Source organism: Mytilus galloprovincialis, chromosome 2, assembly GCF_965363235.1.
Source record: "Mytilus galloprovincialis chromosome 2, xbMytGall1.hap1.1, whole genome shotgun sequence".
In the NCBI taxonomy this organism is placed as follows: domain Eukaryota; kingdom Metazoa; phylum Mollusca; class Bivalvia; order Mytilida; family Mytilidae; genus Mytilus; species Mytilus galloprovincialis.
The window spans coordinates 41,356,792-41,382,699 of record NC_134839.1 but is presented as its reverse complement, the minus strand read 5'-3'; the positions used below and the strand labels follow the sequence as shown (position 1 = coordinate 41,382,699).

Below are 25,908 nucleotides of genomic sequence, written 5' to 3'. Positions count from 1 at the left end.
TTAACATTTACACCATGATGCTTATTTACCTGTATAATGTTACATCATAACTTTTACTTACAAATATGACGTCACTTTTTTCACTGTCACCTTCCTACTTTCACGTTCACTGTTAATTACTAAAATTGAAAGTGTTGCAGCATTCTCTATTCTACACCACTGGTATGAACCCAGGCTATTCACTACTTTTTTATATAATCCAGAGCCATCTGCATTACAGTGGTTCCGAAATTCATATAACGTATTTAACTTACAAACCACATATTCGGAACATCTTAGCATATCCTTACGGCAAAGTTCCGATTTAATATTTTTCTGGGATCATGGCAATCCTGACCACAATTGGTGTTAAAAGTTGTGCCTTAACATATTTTCATAATAATCATGTCAGAAAATACACAAATACAAACATTATGCTATGGTAACGTTGTTACCATAACGCTATAGTGAGTGACGTTATTGTATTAGTCATTAGCTATCATGACGATTAAACGTATATAGAACACACAACGCATTTATTGAGATTTTTTTAACATTTATGGTGCCGTGACGGACGTTAAAAGCAATACGTGTCGGCAACAGAGCAGCAGTGACGAAGCTATGGATCAAATTCGAGGAGCTGAAAGAGAATCCTGAAAACGTCAAAATGGAGGAATTCAAAGCCATAGAGTATGCCGTAACCCAGAAAAAGAAGATTATTCATGATTTAAACGAGAAGATAAAAGAAATTTAACACGAGGATCACATTGAACAAGAAATTACAGACTCGGATGAGTATATGTTTGATTTAGACAGTAAACTAAGGCAAATACGAAAACTTAAGCAAACAATCAAATCCCCCAACAATAATTCTAATTTAAAAGAAAGTAAACAACGAACGCTAACACTGAATGCTATATACCTACATCAAACGCTATTTATACAAACACATCAGCCGTTTACATGCTAAACACTAGAAAACGAATTCCATCGGAGGAAAATCCTACCGGAAATGAATCAAGCAACTTTATTGGTCCGATTTTACAATCATACAATACTCAGGAAGATTGTTCGTATATACAACCACCAGCCCAACTACCAAATGTATTTAGTAATGTAAATCATAGATTATTTTAATTAGATTGGCCACATTTTGACGGGTATGTTTTGCAGTTGAGCACATTTTGGGACTTTTACGAATGTACCATACACTAAAATAGTAGCCTTACACCAATACAGAAATTTAGTTATCTGAAAGCCCAGCTTATAAGAACCGCCACCCAAACCATAGCAGGATTTGCGCTTACGCACACCAATTATGAGACAGTCGTTTGTTTGCTAAGAGAGAGATTTGGAAACTCACACAATTTTTTAATGCTTACATGAAATCACTCATGAGCTTACCCGCACCGACAAATGATGCATTTAGCTTGAGATCTTACGGAGACAAACTTGAATCATATGTGCGAGGATTAGAGTCACTTTGTAAAACACCTGAGATGTATGGTTCGCTTTAGTTTTGGACAAGTTACCAATTGACATGAGAAAATCTATTGCAAGAAAACGCGGGAGATATAACTTGATATTGAAAGATCTACGAATAGCAATAACTAAAGAGATTGAAATACTTAAAGCTGGCGAAGGAGTCAAGAATTCAGACATATTATACGCCACTGCACTTTTTTATGGGTACGCAATCACATTCATACAACAGCGAATTCAAAGATGGTAAATACACATACATGTATATTTTGTTTAGCTGAGCACTATCCGGCGGAGTGCCCTGAAATAACAGACGTAAACATAAGAAATCAAATAGTAAAACAGAAACAGTTATGCTTTAACTGTAAAGGGTCACACTAAGTAGCCGCATGCCACTCTACTGAACGATGCAAAAAGTGTAACGGAATACATCATACTAGCATATGTAAAGGAAAAGAGGTAATTCCAGGTATGACACCGCAGCCTACAATACAATAGTCAGTAATCAACGTAGTTGAAACACCAAACGAGACTACAGTAATGTATCCATCACATCAGAGTCACTACATTCTCCCGAAAACAACAACTGCACCAGTTGTAAATAACGACCAAGAACTAGAAAGTAACATCTTATTTGATGAGGGAGCACAGCCTTCTTAAATTTTATAACTCAGAAATTAACTGATAAATTAGAAATAAATCCTACAGAAAAAGTAAGCATTCATCCGTCTGTGATTTGAAATTTATCCCAGAAGGTTCGCAACTTAGACACTGCAACAATACAGTTACAGACCGACACAGGAGAAAAAGTCCATATCGACACACTCATTGTTCCAGAGATTGCCGTTCCGATTTAAAACAAGATTTCACAGACTACAAGGAACTTTCCACATTTAAACTTAAGTACAGAACGTTTCGAAATTGACTTACTCATAGGCACCGACTACTACTGGTAAATTATCGAGGACAGAGTTATAAGAGGAAAAGGACCAATCGGTGTACAGTCAAAGTTCGGATGTGTGTTATCAGGACTAATCAATAGAAACATCAACCATCCGACAACATCTATAACTCTGGTAAACGTCATTGAAGACAAGAACACAGCGAAAAAGGAAAGTCCACGGCAAAGTTGCTATGGAAACATGACCGTTCAGATGATATACCTTCAGGCACGACCGTTGCCAAAAGAAGACCAGAAGACACATTACAATGGCTCGTACAAAGCAGATCGCACATGAACCCACTTAAGGAAAATTTCAAAGAAAGTAACTTGCTACCTAGACGAACGAACACACCCTCAACTGGTAGAGTCAAGAAGCCAAATAGATACAAGAAAGGAACTTACAACGCATAAAGAAAATTACCGCTGAGTGATGCTACAGTAGGCGGCAGAAGAAAAATCCATGAATGGACTATGAGATAAACTTTAGTTGTGATCAGTTAAGGTTAAGGAACTAGATTATTTTATTTGAGATGAACATAAATTCAAATTTCTTTTATCTATATTGTGAACTTACATTTTCTTAACGTTGTAACTATAACGCTATAGTAAGTGATGTTATTGTATTATTCATTACCTATCACTACGTTTAAACGTATATAGAAAACACAACGCATTTATTGAGATTCTTCAACAATCTTACATTCGGAATTCCTAAGAATATCTTTACGGTAATTTTCGAACCTTTCCAAGCTCATTTCAAAGGTATTGACCTAGGCTATTCCTTACTTAAATATTTTTCTGGGATCCGGGCCCGTCTGGCCACCACAGAGGTTCAAAGGTGCCCCTTAGCGCAATTTTCCGTATTAACCATATGCATACATTCGGTACTTTTCGGCATATACCAACGGCAAAGTTCCGAACCGGACCTAGCTCATTTCAAAGGTATTGATCCAAGCTATTTGCCAATTAAATATTTTTCTGGGATCCGGGCCCGTCTGGCCACCACAGAGGTTCAAAGTTGCCCATTTACGTATTTTCCATATCAACCATACATTCGGTACTCCTCGACATATCCCTACGGCAAAGTTCCGAACCGGACCTAGCTCATTTCAAAGGTATTGACCCAAGCTATTCCCCACTTAGATATTTTTCAGGGATCCGGGCCCGTCTGGCCACCACAGAGGTTCAAAGGTGCCCCTTAACGTAATTTTCCGTATTAACTATTTGCATACATTCGGTACTTTTCGGCATATACCAACGGCAAATTTCCGAACTGGACCTATCTCATTTTAAAGGTATTGACCCAAGCTATTCCCCACTTAAATATTTTTCTGGGATCCGGGCCCATCTGGCCACCACAGAGGTTCAAAGTTGCCAATTTACGTATTTTCCTTATCAACCACACATTCGGTACTCCTCGACATATCCCTACGGCAAAGTTCCGAACCGGACCTAGCTCATTTTAAAGGTATTGACCCAAGCTATTCCCCACTTAAATATTTTTCTGGGATCCGGGCCCGTCTGGCCACCACAGAGGTTCAAAGTTGCCCATTTACGTATTTTCCATATCAACCACACATTCGGTACTCCTCGACATATCCCTACGGCAAAGTTCCGAACCGAACCTAGCTCATTTTAAAGGTATTGACCCAAGCTATTCCCCACTTAGATATTTTTCTGGGATCCGGGCCCGTCTGGCCACCACAGAGGTTCAAATGTGCCCCTTAACGTAATTTTCCGTATTAACCATATGCATACATTCGGTACTTTTCGGCATATACCAACGGCAAAGTTCCGAACCGGACCTAGCTCATTTTAAAGGTATTGACCCAAGCTATTCCCCACTTAAATATTTTTCTGGGATCCGGGCCCGTCTGGCCACCACAGAGGTTCAAAGTTGCCCATTTACGTATTTTCCATATCAACCACACATTCGGTACTCCTCGACATATCCCTACGGCAAAGTTCCGAACCGGACCTAGCTCATTTTAAAGGTATTGACCCAAGCTATTCCCCACTTAAATATTTTTCTGGGATCCGGGCCCGTCTGGCCACCACAGAGGTTCAAAGGTGCCCCTTAACGTAATTTTCCGTATTAACCATATGCATACATTCGGTACTTTTCGGCATATACCAACGGCAAAGTTCCGAACCGGACCTAGCTCATTTTAAAGGTATTGACCCAAGCTATTCCCCACTTAAATATTTTTCTGGGATCCGGGCCCGTCTGGCCACCACAGAGGTTCAAAGTTGCCCATTTACGTATTTTCCATATCAACCACACATTCGGTACTCCTCGACATATCCCTACGGCAAAGTTCCGAACCGGACCTAGCTCATTTTAAAGGTATTGACCCAAGCTATTCCCCACTTAGATATTTTTCTGGGATCCGGGCCCGTCTGGCCACCACAGAGGTTCAAAGGTGCCCCTTAACGTAATTTTCCGTATTAACCATATGCATACATTCGGTACTTTTCGGCATATACCAACGGCAAAGTTCCGAACCGGACCTAGCTCATTTTAAAGGTATTGACCCAAGCTATTCCCCACTTAAATATTTTTCTGGGATCCGGGCCCGTCTGGCCACCACAGAGGTTCAAAGTTGCCCATTAACGTATTTTCCATATCAACCACACATTCGGTACTCCTCGACGTATCCCTACGGCAAAGTTCCGAACCGGACCTAGCTCATTTTAAAGGTATTGACCCAAGCTATTCCCCACTTAGATATTTTTCTGGGATCCGGGCCCGTCTGGCCACCACAGAGGTTCAAAGGTGCCCCTTAACGTAATTTTCCGTATTAACCATATGCATACATTCGGTACTTTTCGGCATATACCAACGGCAAAGTTCCGAACCGGACCTAGCTCATTTTAAAGGTATTGACCCAAGCTATTCCCCACTTAAATATTTTTCTGGGATCCGGGCCCGTCTGGCCACCACAGAGGTTCAAAGTTGCCCATTTACGTATTTTCCATATCAACCACACATTCGGTACTCCTCGACATATCCCTACGGCAAAGTTCCGAACCGGACCTAGCTCATTTTAAAGGTATTGACCCAAGCTATTCCCCACTTAGATATTTTTCTGGGATCCGGGCCCGTCTGGCCACCACAGAGGTTCAAAGGTGCCCCTTAACGTAATTTTCCGTATTAACCATATGCATACATTCGGTACTTTTCGGTATATACCAACGGCAAAGTTCCGAACCGGACCTAGCTCATTTTAAAGGTATTGACCCAAGCTATTCCCCACTTAAATATTTTTCTGGGATCCGGGCCCGTCTGGCCACCACAGAGGTTCAAAGTTGCCCATTTACTTATTTTCCATATCAACCACACATTCGGTACTCCTCGACATATCCCTACGGCAAAGTTCCGAACCGGACCTAGCTCATTTTAAAGGTATTGACCCAAGCTATTCCCCACTTAGATATTTTTCTGGGATCCGGGCCCGTCTGGCCACCACAGAGGTTCAAAGGTGCCCCTTAACGTAATTTTCCGTATTAACCATATGCATACATTCGGTACTTTTCGGCATATACCAACGGCAAAGTTCCGAACCGGACCTAGCTCATTTTAAAGGTATTGACCCAAGCTATTCCCCACTTAAATATTTTTCTGGGATCCGGGCCCGTCTGGCCACCACAGAGGTTCAAAGTTGCCCATTTACGTATTTTCCATATCAACCACACATTCGGTACTCCTCGACATATCCCTACGGCAAAGTTCCGAACCGGACCTAGCTCATTTTAAAGGTATTGACCCAAGCTATTCCCCACTTAGATATTTTTCTGGGATCCGGGCCCGTTTGGCCACCACAGAGGTTCAAAGGTGCCCCTTAACGTAATTTTCCGTATTAACCATATGCATACATTCGGTACTTTTCGGCATATACCAACGGCAAAGTTCCGAACCGGACCTAGCTCATTTTAAAGGTATTGACCCAAGCTATTCCCCACTTAAATATTTTTCTGGGATCCGGGCCCGTCTGGCCACCACAGAGGTTCAAAGTTGCCCATTTACGTATTTTCCATATCAACCACACATTCGGTACTCCTCGACATATCCCTACGGCAAAGTTCCGAACCGGACCTAGCTCATTTTAAAGGTATTGACCCAAGCTATTCCCCACTTAGATATTTTTCTGGGATCCGGGCCCGTCTGGCCACCACAGAGGTTCAAAGGTGCCCCTTAACGTAATTTTCCGTATTAACCATATGCATACATTCGGTACTTTTCGGCATATACCAACGGCAAAGTTCCGAACCGGACCTAGCTCATTTTAAAGGTATTGACCCAAGCTATTCCCCACTTAAATATTTTTCTGGGATCCGGGCCCGTCTGGCCACCACAGAGGTTCAAAGTTGCCCATTAACGTATTTTCCATATCAACCACACATTCGGTACTCCTCGACGTATCCCTACGGCAAAGTTCCGAACCGGACCTAGCTCATTTTAAAGGTATTGACCCAAGCTATTCCCCACTTAGATATTTTTCTGGGATCCGGGCCCGTCTGGCCACCACAGAGGTTCAAAGGTGCCCCTTAACGTAATTTTCCGTATTAACCATATGCATACATTCGGTACTTTTCGGCATATACCAACGGCAAAGTTCCGAACCGGACCTAGCTCATTTTAAAGGTATTGACCCAAGCTATTCCCCACTTAAATATTTTTCTGGGATCCGGGCCCGTCTGGCCACCACAGAGGTTCAAAGTTGCCCATTTACGTATTTTCCATATCAACCACACATTCGGTACTCCTCGACATATCCCTACGGCAAAGTTCCGAACCGGACCTAGCTCATTTTAAAGGTATTGACCCAAGCTATTCCCCACTTAGATATTTTTCTGGGATCCGGGCCCGTCTGGCCACCACAGAGGTTCAAAGGTGCCCCTTAACGTAATTTTCCGTATTAACCATATGCATACATTCGGTACTTTTCGGTATATACCAACGGCAAAGTTCCGAACCGGACCTAGCTCATTTTAAAGGTATTGACCCAAGCTATTCCCCACTTAAATATTTTTCTGGGATCCGGGCCCGTCTGGCCACCACAGAGGTTCAAAGTTGCCCATTTACGTATTTTCCATATCAACCACACATTCGGTACTCCTCGACATATCCCTACGGCAAAGTTCCGAACCGGACCTAGCTCATTTTAAAGGTATTGACCCAAGCTATTCCCCACTTAGATATTTTTCTGGGATCCGGGCCCGTCTGGCCACCACAGAGGTTCAAAGGTGCCCCTTAACGTAATTTTCCGTATTAACCATATGCATACATTCGGTACTTTTCGGCATATACCAACGGCAAAGTTCCGAACCGGACCTAGCTCATTTTAAAGGTATTGACCCAAGCTATTCCCCACTTAAATATTTTTCTGGGATCCGGGCCCGTCTGGCCACCACAGAGGTTCAAAGTTGCCCATTTACGTATTTTCCATATCAACCACACATTCGGTACTCCTCGACATATCCCTACGGCAAAGTTCCGAACCGGACCTAGCTCATTTTAAAGGTATTGACCCAAGCTATTCCCCACTTAGATATTTTTCTGGGATCCGGGCCCGTTTGGCCACCACAGAGGTTCAAAGGTGCCCCTTAACGTAATTTTCCGTATTAACCATATGCATACATTCGGTACTTTTCGGCATATACCAACGGCAAAGTTCCGAACCGGACCTAGCTCATTTTAAAGGTATTGACCCAAGCTATTCCCCACTTAAATATTTTTCTGGGATCCGGGCCCGTCTGGCCACCACAGAGGTTCAAAGTTGCCCATTAACGTATTTTCCATATCAACCACACATTCGGTACTCCTCGACGTATCCCTACGGCAAAGTTCCGAACCGGACCTAGCTCATTTTAAAGGTATTGACCCAAGCTATTCCCCACTTAGATATTTTTCTGGGATCCGGGCCCGTCTGGCCACCACAGAGGTTCAAAGGTGCCCCTTAACGTAATTTTCCGTATTAACCATATGCATACATTCGGTACTTTTCGGCATATACCAACGGCAAAGTTCCGAACCGGACCTAGCTCATTTTAAAGGTATTGACCCAAGCTATTCCCCACTTAAATATTTTTCTGGGATCCGGGCCCGTCTGGCCACCACAGAGGTTCAAAGTTGCCCATTTACGTATTTTCCATATCAACCACACATTCGGTACTCCTCGACATATCCCTACGGCAAAGTTCCGAACCGGACCTAGCTCATTTTAAAGGTATTGACCCAAGCTATTCCCCACTTAGATATTTTTCTGGGATCCGGGCCCGTCTGGCCACCACAGAGGTTCAAAGGTGCCCCTTAACGTAATTTTCCGTATTAACCATATGCATACATTCGGTACTTTTCGGTATATACCAACGGCAAAGTTCCGAACCGGACCTAGCTCATTTTAAAGGTATTGACCCAAGCTATTCCCCACTTAAATATTTTTCTGGGATCCGGGCCCGTCTGGCCACCACAGAGGTTCAAAGTTGCCCATTTACGTATTTTCCATATCAACCACACATTCGGTACTCCTCGACATATCCCTACGGCAAAGTTCCGAACCGGACCTAGCTCATTTTAAAGGTATTGACCCAAGCTATTCCCCACTTAGATATTTTTCTGGGATCCGGGCCCGTCTGGCCACCACAGAGGTTCAAAGGTGCCCCTTAACGTAATTTTCCGTATTAACCATATGCATACATTCGGTACTTTTCGGCATATACCAACGGCAAAGTTCCGAACCGGACCTAGCTCATTTTAAAGGTATTGACCCAAGCTATTCCCCACTTAAATATTTTTCTGGGATCCGGGCCCGTCTGGCCACCACAGAGGTTCAAAGTTGCCCATTTACGTATTTTCCATATCAACCACACATTCGGTACTCCTCGACATATCCCTACGGCAAAGTTCCGAACCGGACCTAGCTCATTTTAAAGGTATTGACCCAAGCTATTCCCCACTTAGATATTTTTCTGGGATCCGGGCCCGTTTGGCCACCACAGAGGTTCAAAGGTGCCCCTTAACGTAATTTTCCGTATTAACCATATGCATACATTCGGTACTTTTCGGCATATACCAACGGCAAAGTTCCGAACCGGACCTAGCTCATTTTAAAGGTATTGACCCAAGCTATTCCCCACTTAAATATTTTTCTGGGATCCGGGCCCGTCTGGCCACCACAGAGGTCCAAAGTCGTCGTCGTCTTAGGGTGGTCACCGTCATTTAAGCAGTCTCTGGTAGGTGTTCACTATTAATTTCTTTTCTTTTTTGGCTTTCCATAAGTATTTCTATGTATATTTCTATATGTTTCTGGAGTAATTGAATTTTGATTCATATTTTATATATTAAATTACATCTTTGGTGAATCCTCTGTAATGTTTTATTGATAAAAATCTATATAACATAAAGACAAATATACAACTTGTATCAGGGTTTATATTCGAGGACAACGAAAATTTATGACAGCTTGAAGGGGTCATAGAATGGTATCTTTTCCCTCAGGCTTTATAGTGATTTTCAACTAAATTGAAATATTGAACCGACGACTAGCAGTCGGTTGGATATTGAATATCAATTATCGAATGTCAAATAAAGGACAGACCGCTTACATACATATTTAAAACGGAATGAAATGCTTTAGAAATTAGCAGAAACCGTGAAAATGTCGATTTCCGCTGATTGATTGCATTTAACTAAGATTTAGCGATTTTTGGAACGTTTGAGCCTCACGCAGTTTTTTGGTTTTTAGACATATCGTCAAAATTGGCTGCTGGAAAAAAGTGGCTGCTATCTTGATTGGCCGATAAAAGTGGCTGCCAGCTTGAGTCTGGTCTTCCTCATATAGTATTCGAAAAATTACCTGACAATGATGTATCCATGGTCGTCATAGGCTGCTTGCACCTCTGGTGTTATATCAAATGTATCGGTATATTTATATTCTAGCAAAATAAAAAAATAAAAACTTCATTTGAAAATATGTGAACTGATAAAATTGCTACAATCCACTTTGGACTCATTTGTAATCATACCATAAAGCTATAAAATTATATTCATATTCTTGTTTTACTTTAAAATAAAAAAAAGTATATTTTACTAATTTATGGTATTTTCAACCAGTTTTCTTTAAAATAATTAATGTGGTTTATTATGAAAATAAAAAAAGACCGTATACTGACAGTGACTTCAAGGTCACAATGCAGAACGAACTCTTAATATATGAAAATACTCACCAGGGTTTGTCATGTTGCTTAAAGGTTTATGTTTACTGAAATAACAGATGATATGTGGTATAGTGCGAAATTTATTGCAGTTAAATATGACATTTGGGATTTGCTATAAAAATCGGACACACTGATAAGATGTTTACTGGTTTGTATCCTCTATTGGTGCATGGCTTGTTTGTTGACTATCACATCTCACTTACCAACAAGCTGTCGACCTATAAGTATATATTGTCTAACCTTCGTGTATTCAACTCAAAAATGCTCTCCAAACTCTCTGCATTTGTTTGCACCTGTCACAAGTAAGTCAGAAGCCTGTTATTCAGTGGTTGTCGTTTGTTGATGTGGTTCATGGGTGTTTTTCTTCTTCTTTTTTTATATTAATTAGACCATTGGTTTTCCTGTTGAAATTGTATTACACTAGTCATTTTGGGGTACTTTATAGTTTGCTGTTCGGTGTTAGGCAATGCTCCGTGTTGATGGTCCTACTTTGACATATAATTGTGAACTTTTTACATATTTGTTATTTGGATGGAGAGTTGTCTCATTGGCACTCAAACCACATCTTCTTATTTCTATCAATTTGTTTTTGTCCTGTAAGCCATCAATCCACTTTGTACATGTATATCATCCCTAACTGACCTATGCTTAAATTAAATGTACCATTGGAATATTTATGAAAGATTTGACACATTTTCATGCAAATTGAATGCCTATCGGGATTGAAGTCGATATTTTGTCTAAGTCCGCCATACAAGTAAAAACGTACTCGTCACGTATACCACCAGATGTAAAATTAAGTTCGAAAAAAATAAAATGGTATGATAATTGAATCTGTCAATTGATTGTACGAATCTTAAATCTAAAGATTTTTACTTCTTTTATTGGTATTTTAATAATATACTTACATACAGTTCGGATCAACAGATTTTCTATCTCTTGGACCAGTGCACTATTTATTTGTAATCCACTGTGTTGATAATGTGGTATCTGTTCTAGATAACAACTAGATATCAGATATATCATTCATATGAACTTACAGAACATGATATAAATAAACTAAGTCACTATAACTTCGTATATTTTATTTTGCCATTTTAACTATTTTGCTTACTCGAGCGTCTATTTGACGAAACGCGTGATTGCAGTCGAGGATCCAGGATTCTTGAAAAAGATGTAGAATGAAATCGTTCGGCGAGCCGTACCGAGAGAACTTTTATTTTGACATTGTTTTGCTAAATTAAACATCATAGATTTCTTGATGTCAACAAGATATACGGACATTTAATGAAATTTACAATACGACCGACAGGAAGAAAGATAAAAAATAAAGCAATATTTATCCAAATGTATTGTTGAAATGTTTCACCAAACAAGGGAAGTGAGTGTTCCACTCAACCAGGGAAGTGAGTGGTTCAAAATCAACCAAAGATACGAATGATTCTGAAATGACAATGCAGTTGTTAATGGCGGTCGAGAAATGGCGACATAAAGGCCACACACAGCAGGCAGGTTGCAGTCGGTCCTTGAAAAAAGTTCTCTGTATACCAATTCGTCGAAACAGACATTATACGATCACATGCAGTTGTTAATGGCGGTCGAGAAATGGCGACATAAAGGCCACACACAGCAGGCAGGTTGCGGTCGGTCCTTGAAAAAAGTACTCTGTATACCAATTCGTCGAAACAGACATTATACGATCACATCCCTCCATTTAGTCTAAACTCCTTTAAAACATTTGGAAACGCAAGAATAGTGATTCAAATGCTAACAAGAGATAATGCCGGCGTCACACATTGGCGTATAGACCGGCTCGCACCAAACATACAGAGAAAAATGACAAAGTCGGTATACGTTAGTTGCACGCCTGAGGAACGCTAAGCAATCGTTCAACGCCCGTTGCATAAGTTTGAAGTACGCCGAAATTCAAAGGTATCACTTACTGAACGCTACAACTCGAGGAAATTTTTATGCAGCTAAAAAAAAATCATTTTGCTCAAGCTTGTGTCTAGCGTATACCTGTACACTACACGCACGTTATACATACGCTACAAGCGCGTTGAATACGCTACAGATAAGTTTGAGACACATTTAGGGCACGTTGTATACGCTTCAAGATCGTTAGACCTTAACTGAAACCTATGCGGGTGTGTTTGTAATGCCGGCGTCACACATTGGCGTATAGAATGGCGTGCACCAAACGTACAGAGAAAATTGACAGAGTCGGTATACGTTAGCTGCACGCAAAAGGAACGCTAAGCAATCGTTAAACGCGCGTTGCATAAGTTTGAAGTACGTCGAAATACAAAGGTATACGCTTGGTGAACGCTACAACTCGAGGAAATTTTTTATGCAGCTTAAAAAAAGTTAAACGCGCTACAGATAAGTTTGAGACACGTTTAGGGCACGTTGTATACGCTTTAAGATCGTTCGACTTTAACTGAAACGTATGCTGGTTTGTAAAAAACACCCCATGATAGAACGTCCAAGATACGACCGGGACCCGTCTCAAATACGTTCAAGAAACCTTTTTCCTTCGTGGCGTGCATTCCATCTACGTTAGACAAAGGCCAGGCATACGCAACCATACGGTTCTTGAACGCTGATAAACGCTTAGGTACGCTTCTCGTACGCCCAATACACACTTAAAGCTCGTTGTGCACACGTTACAGATATGATTGACAGATTGAATGCATCCAAAATTACTAGCGCATTGGCAGCGTACATGATTTTTAACACGCCCGGCGTACGTCGGAGCTATACGCTGATGTGTGACGCCGGTATAACAATCATCCTATAACAGAACGTCCAAGAAACGACCGGGAAACGTCCCAAATACGTTCAAGAACTTTCCCCCCCGTAGCGTTCATTCCATCTACGTTAGACAAACGCCAGGCATACGCAAACATACGCTTAGGTACGCTTCTCGTACGCCCAATACACGCTTAAAGCTCGTTGTGCACACGTTACAGATATGATTGACAGGTTGAATGCATCCAAAATTACTAGCGTATTGGCAGCGTACATGATTTTTTTAACACGCCCGGTGAACGTCAGAGCTATACACTTATGTGTGACACTGGTATAAGGCACGCACCATATATGATTTTATGAGGGTGGCCTTGGATTTACATGCTAACAATAAAAATACGCCTGTTTTTTATTCATTTAATGCTTTAATGTATACAATATTTTCGTTTTTTTTTAATAGCAAAAACGCTTTGATTTAAGGTGTCATGCTTGTCATCCTCAGCCTTAGCAATGTGTTACCGGGGTAATATAAATTTCAAAACGGCTATTATACAGTGGCGTTTTATTTGACATACTTGTCAACTCCACGGTACCGAATCACGTGACTTTAACATAATACAGAAATTATAAAGAACACACAAATACGAGCGAATAATATCCTTATACATGTAGGTAACGAATTGTCGAATAAACATTGATTATACCGGAATCTATTGTGATTAATCATTTTACTGTCTTAATTAAAAACACTCTTCGCTCCCTCTGGATTCGCCACTGGTCTGGCATACAAATTGATTGAATGAATCTTTATTGCATTAGCAACAACATTGCTTTTAGCATAATACAAGGTATATACATATATGACAAATATGACAGAATACAGAGAACAATTAAATAAATTAAAAAATGCAGAGATAACTTATAATAATATGAATAACATATTGACTTATAATTTGCAAACTTAGTTTCCATCCAACTTTAAGATAATTACATAGTTTTTAGTTAAAGTCATAAGAAACGAGTGACTGGTGAAAAATAATGTTCATCTAATTCTTGAACCAATGCATGTATAAATCATAAACTTAGGCCTCTGTGCACGATTTTATCATTTTTTACGCAAATATATCGTATAATCGTCAATTTTATTTTCTATCTGTCCGCTATGATTTAACCAATATGGCTACTCATTAAATGCCGTGTTTTGAAGCCGAAGTTTACCGATTGTCACCTTATAGTATATAATCAACAAAAGCATGGGTATTTAGCACGTGTTTAACATATATACAATCAGGTAATTGTTTATTTTAATGACAGATTCATGTGTATTGCTATCACCGGATTTTTACGAGGAGGGTCACGCTTAGGTCATTATGCATACGGAAAATATGTCGGCGAATTGCTTCCTGGCAGCAAGCAATTAAAAATAGGTAAACTTCTTCTAAATGTGGACAAATCAAAGAATTTTCCTCAGAAAAAAAGTATATGTACATAAGTTGTATAATGAAAACTATCCATTTAATCAAAGATCCGAACTGCTTCATATTATATACATGTCTCATGGGCGATCAACCAATTTTTGCTTTCTTCTTAATTATGTCTCATGTGCAATCAAACCCTCTCTTTACCATAGTAGTGTGTGTGAAATGTAAAACCGGTTCCTTTTGTTTTCAAAGATAAATATATAATCAACAATGAATTTGGAATGATATGGCTACAGTATTATTTTTTTTGCGCAGACAAGATAAGGCAAGATGAACGTACAAACCGCCGAACCATTATTTTTGGCAAGCCTGTGCTTCACTGGTAGGCAATGAAAGCTACAATCCTCTACGTTAAATGCTAAATACAGAGATAGTATGATAAATGAACCCCGATACGTAGCAAATATTCCCCCACGAACTCTTTGGTTTCCATTGCGGCTTATTAATTATAAAGTTCAAAGAGAACACCTTAAGTTCCAAACTGGGACCAATTCAGGAACCGGTCTCTTTGGTACATTCAAAGAAGACCCAATCTTATCTCTGTGGGAACACAGAAGAATATAACCCCAAATATAAGCTAGCGTACAATGTGGGGACATGTTCCATTTTCATCTTGCCATATCCCGCCAAAATGAATTACCCCTGAAACAACCCCAAATTAAACTGATTGGTGCCCCTTAAAAGTCCCAACCGAGTTTCACTTGTTATTAAAATAATCTAAATTTAAGACAGTTCTCATAATAATATTAATTTCACTGAGGAAAAACAGCTGGTCCTCCGGATGTCATGAACTTTTCAAGTGCTCCTTGTAAATTATTTAGATAAATATCATTACCAATCTTTGATAAATGTGTTCCGTCATATCTAAATAAATTACTTTCTTTAGCACGTATGTTACTGTGCCTTATTGCACATCCACCGATGCTCAAAACTAAGTTTTTGACCCGGAGGTTTACTCGTTTACGAGCCTTTTCAATAGCTTGACCACAATTGGCATTGTGCCAGTACCGTCTCATTAATATGTCTGACCATTTTATTTTTAAAGCTGGATACAATGCATGTAACCGAAGCAGGTCACATTCTATATCACTGAATAATTTTTCTGATGTCAATATACCCAAATCATTAGACCCAAGTTGAATAACAAGGAAACTCGGAAGGGGGCGGTTAAGCAACCTTTGTTCAAAGACTCTATTTAAATCCCCCCACTTCATACCCCTTTGACCAATCCAAGTCATATGAGCACCTATATTCTGTAGGCCAAGGTGAAGTCCCCCAGGTCTAGACGAAGCTTCTTTATTGGCCCAATATACTATGGATGATCCTATTAACCAAATTGTTTTGACACCTGCAATTGATGTATGTATTATTTCAATAAGCTATTGCGTTTTAAAAAGTATAGCCTATAGTTTTAATGTTCAAACGGATGTATTTAGTGTAAGCATCCGATGTCCAACGACCCTATTTCTTTAAAGTTTCGTCATCTAATCCTAGCCTTTTTGCTTCAGTTGCTCCCCCGATTCTGAAAGAATGTGCTCTGAAATGTCCATTGATTTCGGGAAATGACAAACTCTTTTATAAAATAGACGAAAATTGATAACGAGTTAGACTTGATCCATCAAAATGTATGTATAAATTACTCCCGGACGAAGGATATCGAATTTGTAAAAATTGCTTTAGTAAGTGAATGGGACACAGAGATTTGTCGATTTGCTCACTAATAATTAAAAAAGTTAAAGATGAGTGTAGTTGATCTGTTTTGGAACTACGTATACACAGACGAAGCTCTTCTTGTGATCAAATTTGACAACTGAAACGTCAGATATTTGTATAACATGTGCCCCTAAATCAGTTTTACTTTCCGCAGCTATCTCACCCACGCGAAGTAAAGCGAAAAAACTTAGACTAAAAGCTGAAGCAAACATGACGGATTCATACGACGAAAAACAGACATGTTGAAGTGACCTGATTAATTTTCGTAATAAATCAATTGAAATTGGTACCCGCAAATCGGTTTTTTTTGGATTTGACCTTTTTAAACCTTCTAATGTTTTCCCTACTAAAAAGGATTTTGTACTATCTGTTAAATCTTGAATCTTATGTTGATAACTTATTCCTGACATATATGTTAAGACTATTAAAATATTTAATCGCTAAGCGGAGCTGGCCAAATATCATGTAAGTTGTATGCTGATCGAAAATTTTTTAAGGATTCGACTGCCGTATTGTATGTTTTCCAGTTTTTTTGTGCCATAGAACTGGTAAGGAGATGATTTAATTCAATTTCTAAAACGTCCAAAGATGGTCTGGAATTGCTGTCTTGTACTGATCTGCTTCTGGGCAAAGGTTTCTGAAACGTTGAAAATCACAACGGGATAATGAATCGGCTATGGTATTAATTTTACCAGGAATGTGTTCTGCTTTTAAAACGATATTATATTTTAATGTGGAAAAAACTAGATTCCTCATAAAGGACATAACTCGATTCGACTTAGAAGTTCTCTTATGTATGATAGTAACAACGGCCTGATTATCCACATAGAAAATGATTCGTTTGTTTTTAAGATGTACTCCCCATATATGAAGTGATATAACAACTGGGAAAAGTTCCAAGTAAGTAATGTCCTTCAATAAATCATGTTCTGCCCATTCTTTTGTCCAACAACTTTGTGCCCATTTCCCCTGAAAGTAAATGCCAAAACCTTTGTTTTGACCCCCGGCACTGTCTGTAAACAGTTCAGGCATATCGTTGGAAGTCCATAAACTATCAATCATGACCGTGACTCCATTATATTGCTCTAAAAAAGAGGTCCAAACTTTAATGTCCTCGCGCATATTACATGATACCCGTACCCTGTGGTGTGGTTTTCTTATGTTACAAGTAGCATCAATCAATCTTCGGCAAAAAGCCCTTCCAGGGGCGATAACTTGGCATGCAAAGTTTAACAAACCTATCAGGGACTGTTACTGGCGCAAGGTTACCTTTTTTGAATGTAGAAACAGCTGCAAGGTTTGTTTTAAATTAGTCAGTTTTTCCCCAGGGAGCCTCATTTCCATAATTAAGGTATCAAATTCAATACCTAAAAAGGTCAAAATTTCTGTGGGTTGAACGGTTTTGTCTTCGGCTAATGGAACCCCCCAATCTGAACAAATTTTCTTGAACGTTTCAAGTGTTTCCTGACAAGTTGGACTAGTTGCTTCACCTCCAAAAAGGAAATCGTCTAGGTAATGAAGTATATTTGAATTTCCACTGGTAAGTTCCGTAACCCAATGAAGCGCTGTTGAGAACTTTTCAAAGAGCGAACAGCTGATTGAGGCTCCCTGTGGTAAACAACGATCAAAATAATATTTACCATCAAAAATGAAACCCAACTGGTCAAAATCAGAAGGTGAAACCCTTAATAAACGAAATGCACTCTTAACGTCGGACTTTGAAAGTTTTCCGGCTATTCCTATATTTTGGACCAAACGAACAGCGTCGTCAATACCCGAATACTGCACAGAGCAATATTTCTCATCTATAAAGTCATTCACAGAGTTATGTAGGGGATAGGAAAGATTATGAATTAAACGGTAGTCCCCGTTCTTCTTTTCGGCCAAAAATATAGCAGAAATGCGTAGAGTTGGCAAAGGTTGGTGGTCAAAGGGACCGGCCATTCTACCTAGAGTAATCTCTTTATTTATTTTTTCTCTAACAAGATCTGCATGAATAGTCACACTTTTTGAATTGTTTGCATTAACAGGTAAACGTGAACCGGAATATTGTAATTTAAAACCAAATCGAAGACCGTGTATAAGTTCGTTTGCTATTACCTTATACGGATAAAATTTTAAAGATTCTTCTACTTCATTCACACAAATAGGGGAGTATCCTAAAGAGTACAACTCGTAATCCTTACCTCTTTTTGCAGGCCCCAATAGGGTGGTTTCCAGAGCACCGGTAGTAGGTTGTCTATGTACTTGGTGTTGGTCATTTCCGGCCATCACAGAAGCCATATGTTGTCCTGGGGTTTGGTCAATTTCAGGTTGGTCACTGCCATTGGCCACAGAAATACTGTCTATATCGGCCTGAAATGGTACCGTCTCCTTGTCCGTTACTCCCGCTAGTTCTGGTAGGGTTCCTTGTGTTTTCTTCTTTTTATTTGGTGATTTCCCGGTCATCCTCCTAGGTTTTCTTAGTCTTTTTGGTGGCTTCATGTTGCTGCTGAAAATTTTCGTTAGCTATGTTGGCAGTTTTGCACTTGTTTGAATAACGCATGAATGACGTCACGAAATGACGTATTATTGATGTGATCAATTAGGATTGATTCTGGAAAACGGAGTTAAACTTTTATTAAAACAGTTTATCCTTATATGATAAACTTAATTAGTTTTAAAAAAACATATGCATATTTTTTTTTTATTTGAGGTTTCATATGACTTTAAGCTTTTTGACCCAGCTTGTAACAGAAAAATTAGCTTTCGTGTATATGCCCACGAACAATAATACTTTGGCAAAAAATTACACATCTTGTTCTATATGCAGGACAAATCAACACAAAATGATATTCATCTTCAATATTATTCATTTTACAACATCTACAAATACGATTGTCTCTAGGAATATTGTTATAGCGACCTGTTTCTAAATATTATTTTAAGCTTCCACTACATAGTTTTGTAAGTATATTGGTATTAAAACCATATTGTAAATAATTCTCCATACAAAAATCTAGTTTGAAACATTTATACCAGGAGTAGATTACCTTAGCCGTATTTGGCACAACTTTTTGGAATTTTGGGTCCTCAATGCTCTTCAACTTTGTATTTGTTTGGCTTTTTAACTATTTCGATCTGAGCGTCACTGATGAGTCTTATGTAGACGAAACGCGCGTCTGGCGTATAAAATTATAACCCTGGTACTTTTGATAACTATTATAGATAGACAGTTTTTTACAAGCATTAATATTAGCATACCAGCTTTGATAATATTGATCGTTGATACGTGATTTATATATAATTAATAATGTCAAATGACACATTTATGTGAGCTTGGTTAATCCATATATAATTCAAACCTAAACTAAAAAAGGTCTCTTACATTTGATGCCCAATTTGTTTTGCCATTAGGAGCATCAATACATAAAACTTTATATACATCATACACAATATTTGTTTGGTTCTTAATTAAATGCAACCAATATTTAACAATTCTACATTTTCTTGAAATACACATCGGGAAGTGTCCGAGTTCACCACATAAAAACAAAATTGGTACAGTTTTACCCAAGTTGAGTATATATCGACAAAAACGGTTATGGACATATTCTACTTCGTTGGCCCGATGAAATCCCCACACCTCGGACGCATTTTTCAGAACGGATCCAACCATACTATTGAATAAAAAACACTGTTGACTTGGACCAATGAATTCTCTTTTCATCGAGTTGATTAAAGATGGTAGAGCTCTAGCTCCTTGTTGTGCCATTCTTTTTTGAGTTTGAACAAATTTACCATTGAAATGTAGCAGCATACCAAGGTATATATATATATATGATTTGACGGTTTCAAGTTCTCGGCCTTCGAAATAAAAATGGTCAGTTACGGACTTCCGACCATTTCGAAATACAATAATTTTTGTTTTGTCCGTATTTACAGTTATATTCTATCTCCTGCAGTAGAATGAAAGCTTATATAATAAAATTTGCAATGCATCGGGAGACTTTGCTAGCAGAACTGTATCGTCAGCAAATAATATGAGGTAACCATTAAGTTCGAATATGTCACCATTGTTATCCACTTGTATATCACTGATTATATCGTTAATGAAAAAAATAGGAACAGGAGAGGAGAGAGTGGTTCCCCTTGTTTCACTCCAAGAAAATTTACAAACGCATCAGATAAGCCGTCTTTCGTTCTAAGTCGCAGACGCACGGTTTCATATACTGCTTTAATAATTAGGTCTTTCCTCTTTTCGTGGAAAGACCTTTTGTTTTTCTTCTGATTATTATTTTTTTTCTTCTGTCGTCCGAGATGCTTTTTTGTCTTACATATTGAATGGATTTTTTAGCCAAGGATGTTGTACAGTAATGGGGGTTTCAAAACTCACCCTGTGTGACCCAACACTGATTATTATAGGAGTTATCTCCCTGCGTCCCCCTTTTTTTGATATCGCTATATCTCGAAAACCGTAAAAGATTTTAGCAAACTGTTTTCAGGAAATTGTTCGTCTTCTCTTGAGAATGATTTGGTTTATTTTGACTTGGGTGAACGGATGACATCTTATGAGAGTTATTTCCCTTTGAAAATTTAAGATAGGCGATTTGTTGGATAAATTCATATGTTATAAGTCTTAGAGGCCTACAGTCTTTTGATATGAAGTCCATGGTCCATTTGAAGGAAATTGATGTCAAGGTCAAAGGTCAAGGTCATGTTCTAAATTTTGCTTGTTATCGTTATTCTACAGAAACTGTGACAGTAAATGATATGATGTGTTTGCCAAATAACTGTTTACAATAAGGCGCAACTTCAACCTATTTCAGTCAAAGTGTTTTGGTTATCCCTTATAGGAGTTTTCTCCCCTTATGTATTTCAAATCAGCATTTCTCTACAACCATACAAGTGATTGACCTCCGGTCTTCCGTTTTGAGTTCACTGACCCATGACCTTGAAATTGAGATCAAGGTCGAAGTTCAAGGTCATGTTATAAAGATTGAATTTTGTTTGTTATCGTTATTCAAAAGAAACTGTTACAGTTAATGATATGATTTGTTTGCCAAACTACTGTTTACAAAAAGGCGCAACTTCAACCTATATCAGTCGAAGTGTTTTGGTTAACCCTTATAGGAGTTTTCTCCCCTTTTGTATTTGAAATCAGTATTTCACCACAACCATACAAGTGATCGACCTGGGGCCTTTTGATTTGAGATCACTGACTAATAACCTCAAAATTGAGGTCAAGGTCAAAGGTCAATTTGACGTTCTAGATTTTGACCTTTGCTAAAAATTCTTTCTGGTTCATGATAAAACAATTAAGTCTTTTGCATAAACCTATTAATCTTATTTTTTTTATATATCAGTTTGATTTACCATATTGCATCAACACGGAGTGACATTATCTAACATCGTTTTTAAATTTCATTCTTATTATCGAGGTGGAGAGACCTTCAATTGTTCTCTGAAGAATTGGTTTTTAATTATTATAAATTTCCCACTGACTCCACTTTGTAGTAACTTGTACCGGAGAATTGTCCGAATTACTTTATCAAAGGCTTTGCGGAAATCGACAAAAGCACAATAAACTTTAGACTTCTGGTGTAATATGTGTGATATGATTCCATGTAAAATGAATATGGCATCAACAGTTTACCGGCCTGGTCGAAATCCGAACTGATTGCCAATAAGCTTTTCTTCGTCATCGGCCCAATTGATCAATCTGTTAGTCAAAATAGATGTAAATATTTGTGACACCACACTTACTAGAATTATAGGACGGTAATTATTTGGGTCGGATAAGTCGCCACTTTTTGGAAGTGTTATAAGGATTCCTTTTGTCCAAAAATCAGGAAAAATTCCCCTATTGAATATGAAATGAAGCATTTTCAAAATCGGAGCAAAAAAGTTCGGCCCGGCAATAAACATTATTATACATCCATTTATGGTGTAGCCGAGGGCACACATATCCCGTCCTGCACTACAGACTTATATTTTTTAGTTACGAGATAAAAATTATATAAAAAATCTACAGTATGATTTGTTTTGTTCAATCATTAATGAAAGTGAAAAAATGAATTAACAATTCAATTTTAGCAACCACTATGGTTCAATTTTGTCAAATTAAGCTAAGAAACATTGATGATAAATTATTCACTTGCAAGTGAATAATTCGACCTCATTGAATTCGTATTCCTGTGAATTTCAATTAAACCATTTAGCTAAAGATAGAGTATGCACGAATTGTGCGTGTTCAGTTATTTCAAGGGAAAGGAATACCAGCATTGAAAGTGAAACAAAGGTAAATCATTCTATTTACTGACTCGATCCACAAAAAAAATCATACTAGCACCGGTAAAATAGGATGGTTACCATACACTTTTAATCAATATTATGAAATTAAACAAAGAAAAAAATTCAACTGCACGAGTTGCGCTTTCTATTCATACCTATAGTTTATATCTCTTATATGACCATCGGAGGTCTTCGGAGGTCAATTTGATAGTCAAGACTAAAATACACACGAAAGGAACTACATTTTATCGAGTCCATGCCCTGTAAATTGTTGATTTAAGACTTTTTTTTAATTTTGATACATGTTTTACATGACTATTAATCAAATATTAGAATTTGAGTTAAAACGGTGAACACGAATTGACAGCTAGTGCCCCTTTAATTTGTAATATGAGTACACAAACTTATATAGATAGGAATGCGTGTCATGTAAGAGTAAAGAAGTTCAATCGGACGCTAAATGGTAAAGACAACAACAACACAAACGTATCGCACATGTTATAAAGCATAGTTTTTGTTCCGTCTCTTATCTATATAGGCAAAATTTTATCTATCTATCAGTGTTAGAGATAACCTTCAAGACATTTGACCGCAATAGGAAGACAAAACTTATTCATAAAATATGGCATTCCATAAATTTGTTTATATTGTGGTTATTCTGGAACTATGGTATCGCGAATGTTTGTGTGATTACCAGTATCCTGAACAATACGTTCAGGAAATGTTGGGTATAAAACTAAACTTGTTAATAACCAATTAAATATAATTGATTGATGTTTACGTCATTTGACATTTTTTGAAAGTACGAAACTTTTGATGTATACAGTAAAAAGCCCTTTTCTGTTTTTAGATAACTTCAATGATAGACTGACGATGATGCAGAACGAAAACACATATCTTAGGGATGAGTTTGAGAACCTAAAAAGGGAGTGTTTACGACCCAAAGACAAACAGCAGATGACAGATACCCGCAAACGTATTCTCCTAGCAGGTAATTCTTTACAGAAGAATATGATAAAACAAGAGGCTCTCAAGAGCTGAGATAAAAAAAAATGTTAGTATACTAAACGCCAATTTAATATCAGTATTTGAGAGGTAAACATTTTACTTTCGAAAAGGCAAGAACAGTGCATGCAAAAAAAAAAATAAAATATAAAACTGTCTTGACCTTCAAACGGAACTGATCTGTAACCCAGTTTAAAAGGCAAACGCGCCGGTCACGGTCATGGACATGAAATATAACAAAAAAGTCCGATGATACGCCAAAATAAAAAAAAAACCTACGTACGATAACGGTCTTCTTGATTATTCGACATGATTTCAAAGATATACGTAACGACATTCGTTGTCTGGTGCCAATAATTGAGTCCGTTAATCTCATTCATATTTGTTATGTAACATTTACAGTATGATTGTTGCAGAGCGTATATTTTTTTTATAAATTTAATTCAGTTTTACATATTTTTTTTTTTTTCATTAATTATGGATAAATATATATCTATAAATATATGATCTATTCTTGCTAGTTATTATTCGCATGCCTTAGTTTGGATTAGTAAAACGTATGCAGTAAACTAATTATCATATAATGCATTTAATTTGCATTATTAAATGGCAAACGATGCTTTCTTGGTGTGGTTTCATATACATATATTGTTTTTATGATGTATATCTACATGTAGTTTATTTTCTTATTGCATATATTCTAATGTTAAAAACAAATGTATCTATAAGATACCATTGAAATACGCAGCACCGTTCTTATTCAGGTCCAGATTCTCAAAGAGTAGCATTTTCTGTAACCTTAACACACAACGCAGTTTTGGGGTACCATACACCTATTGAATTCGATAGAATACTCACTAATGTAGGAAATGCATACGATTCAAGTGATGGTCATTTTATTGCTCCTATCAGGGGATTGTATCTCATGTCTGTTTCAATAATGAACGTTGAGGGTCACTCAGAGCACACGGAAATAGTACGAAATGGCGTGCAGTTGGTTGCCATGTACTCCGATGATGACGACTACAGTATGGCGAGTCAAACTATTGTAGTTTTGCTTGAGACAGGTGACAAAGTTTGGGTAAGAAGACTTTTTGGAGGATCAGCTACTATTCTTGGAAAACCAAACGAACCATACAACACATTTTCTGGAGTTCTTCTTTTTGAAATGTAGGATCAATTTGCATCTCATACAAATACAAATTGATCATTTTGTTTTTCTTTGTTCTAATAACTGATTAGAGTGGATAGTAAAATTTTTGTTGGCGTAACGGTTCTTTGGGACCTTCATGCTGAATTTAGAATGATGAATAAAAAAGAAGATGTGGTATGATTGCCAAGGAGCATCTCTCCACAAAAGACAAAATAACACAGGAATTAACAACTATAGGTCACCGTACGGCCTTTTAACATGATAAAAAAGGTAATATTTAGAAGGTTTTAATACTAAACTCATGCAGACAGCTTGAATCTAGTGCTTTTAACTATATTTGATCCCTTTTAGCCGAACAGATAATTTAAAATTGAATTTCTTGGCATAACTACAATTAATTTTGTAGCTATTATGTGTTCACCCTGATAGCATATGTGCATGCTTTGGTTCGATTCTTTTTCTCATTGGGTTCTGTGTGTAACTGTGTTCCATGGTGACAACTTGACATCAAATACTTTAAATTAGTACAACTATGATCACCCTCAAATTATTTATTCAAGATTTAAATAAATGTATATAAATATACAGCTAAAAAAGCGACCAATTTTATGTATTTCCAATATAATGGTTCTACTTAAATATTGTTCTCCACTGATGGTGTCAATCTTTGATTCCTGAAATATACACGTGCATCAATTGGTTTTAATGTTTGAGATGCTTTATAAATTGTTTTCTATACAATTCTACTATGTTGCAACATAGTGGTACTTCATACTTATTTTGGTTGGACAAAAAGAAACCTATAATATGCTCACATCGAACAGCAAGCTATAAAGGGCCCCCAAAATTACTGTGTAAAATCATTCAAACGGGAAAACCAACGGTATAATCTATATAAAAAACGAGAA

At 37.9% G+C, this 25,908-nt stretch overlaps 1 protein-coding gene and 1 long non-coding RNA gene across 4 annotated transcripts in view; one reads left to right on the top strand and one right to left on the bottom strand.

The window, feature by feature from the left end:
- LOC143063606 (L-proline trans-4-hydroxylase-like) overlaps positions 1-25,908 on the bottom strand; it is a 377,865-nt gene that overhangs the window by 26,152 nt on the left and 325,805 nt on the right. For 2 of the 3 annotated variants that reach the window (XM_076235830.1, XM_076235832.1), the window contains exons 1-3: positions 11,533-11,621; positions 10,634-10,668; positions 10,264-10,342 (exon numbers count right to left, since the gene is read on the bottom strand). In XM_076235830.1, the coding sequence (XP_076091945.1) occupies positions 10,264-10,342; positions 10,634-10,646 (92 nt within the window). In that variant the 5' untranslated portion in view covers positions 10,647-10,668; positions 11,533-11,621. Of the gene's footprint in view, positions 1-10,263; positions 10,343-10,633; positions 10,669-11,532; positions 11,622-25,908 lie in introns of those variants that run through there. The other variant, XM_076235831.1, reaches the window with a different exon arrangement.
- LOC143062245 (uncharacterized) lies at positions 23,422-25,060 on the top strand. Its single transcript, XR_012974633.1, has 3 exons — positions 23,422-23,570; positions 23,693-23,833; positions 24,612-25,060. It is a non-coding gene; the product is annotated as an uncharacterized LOC143062245 (long non-coding RNA).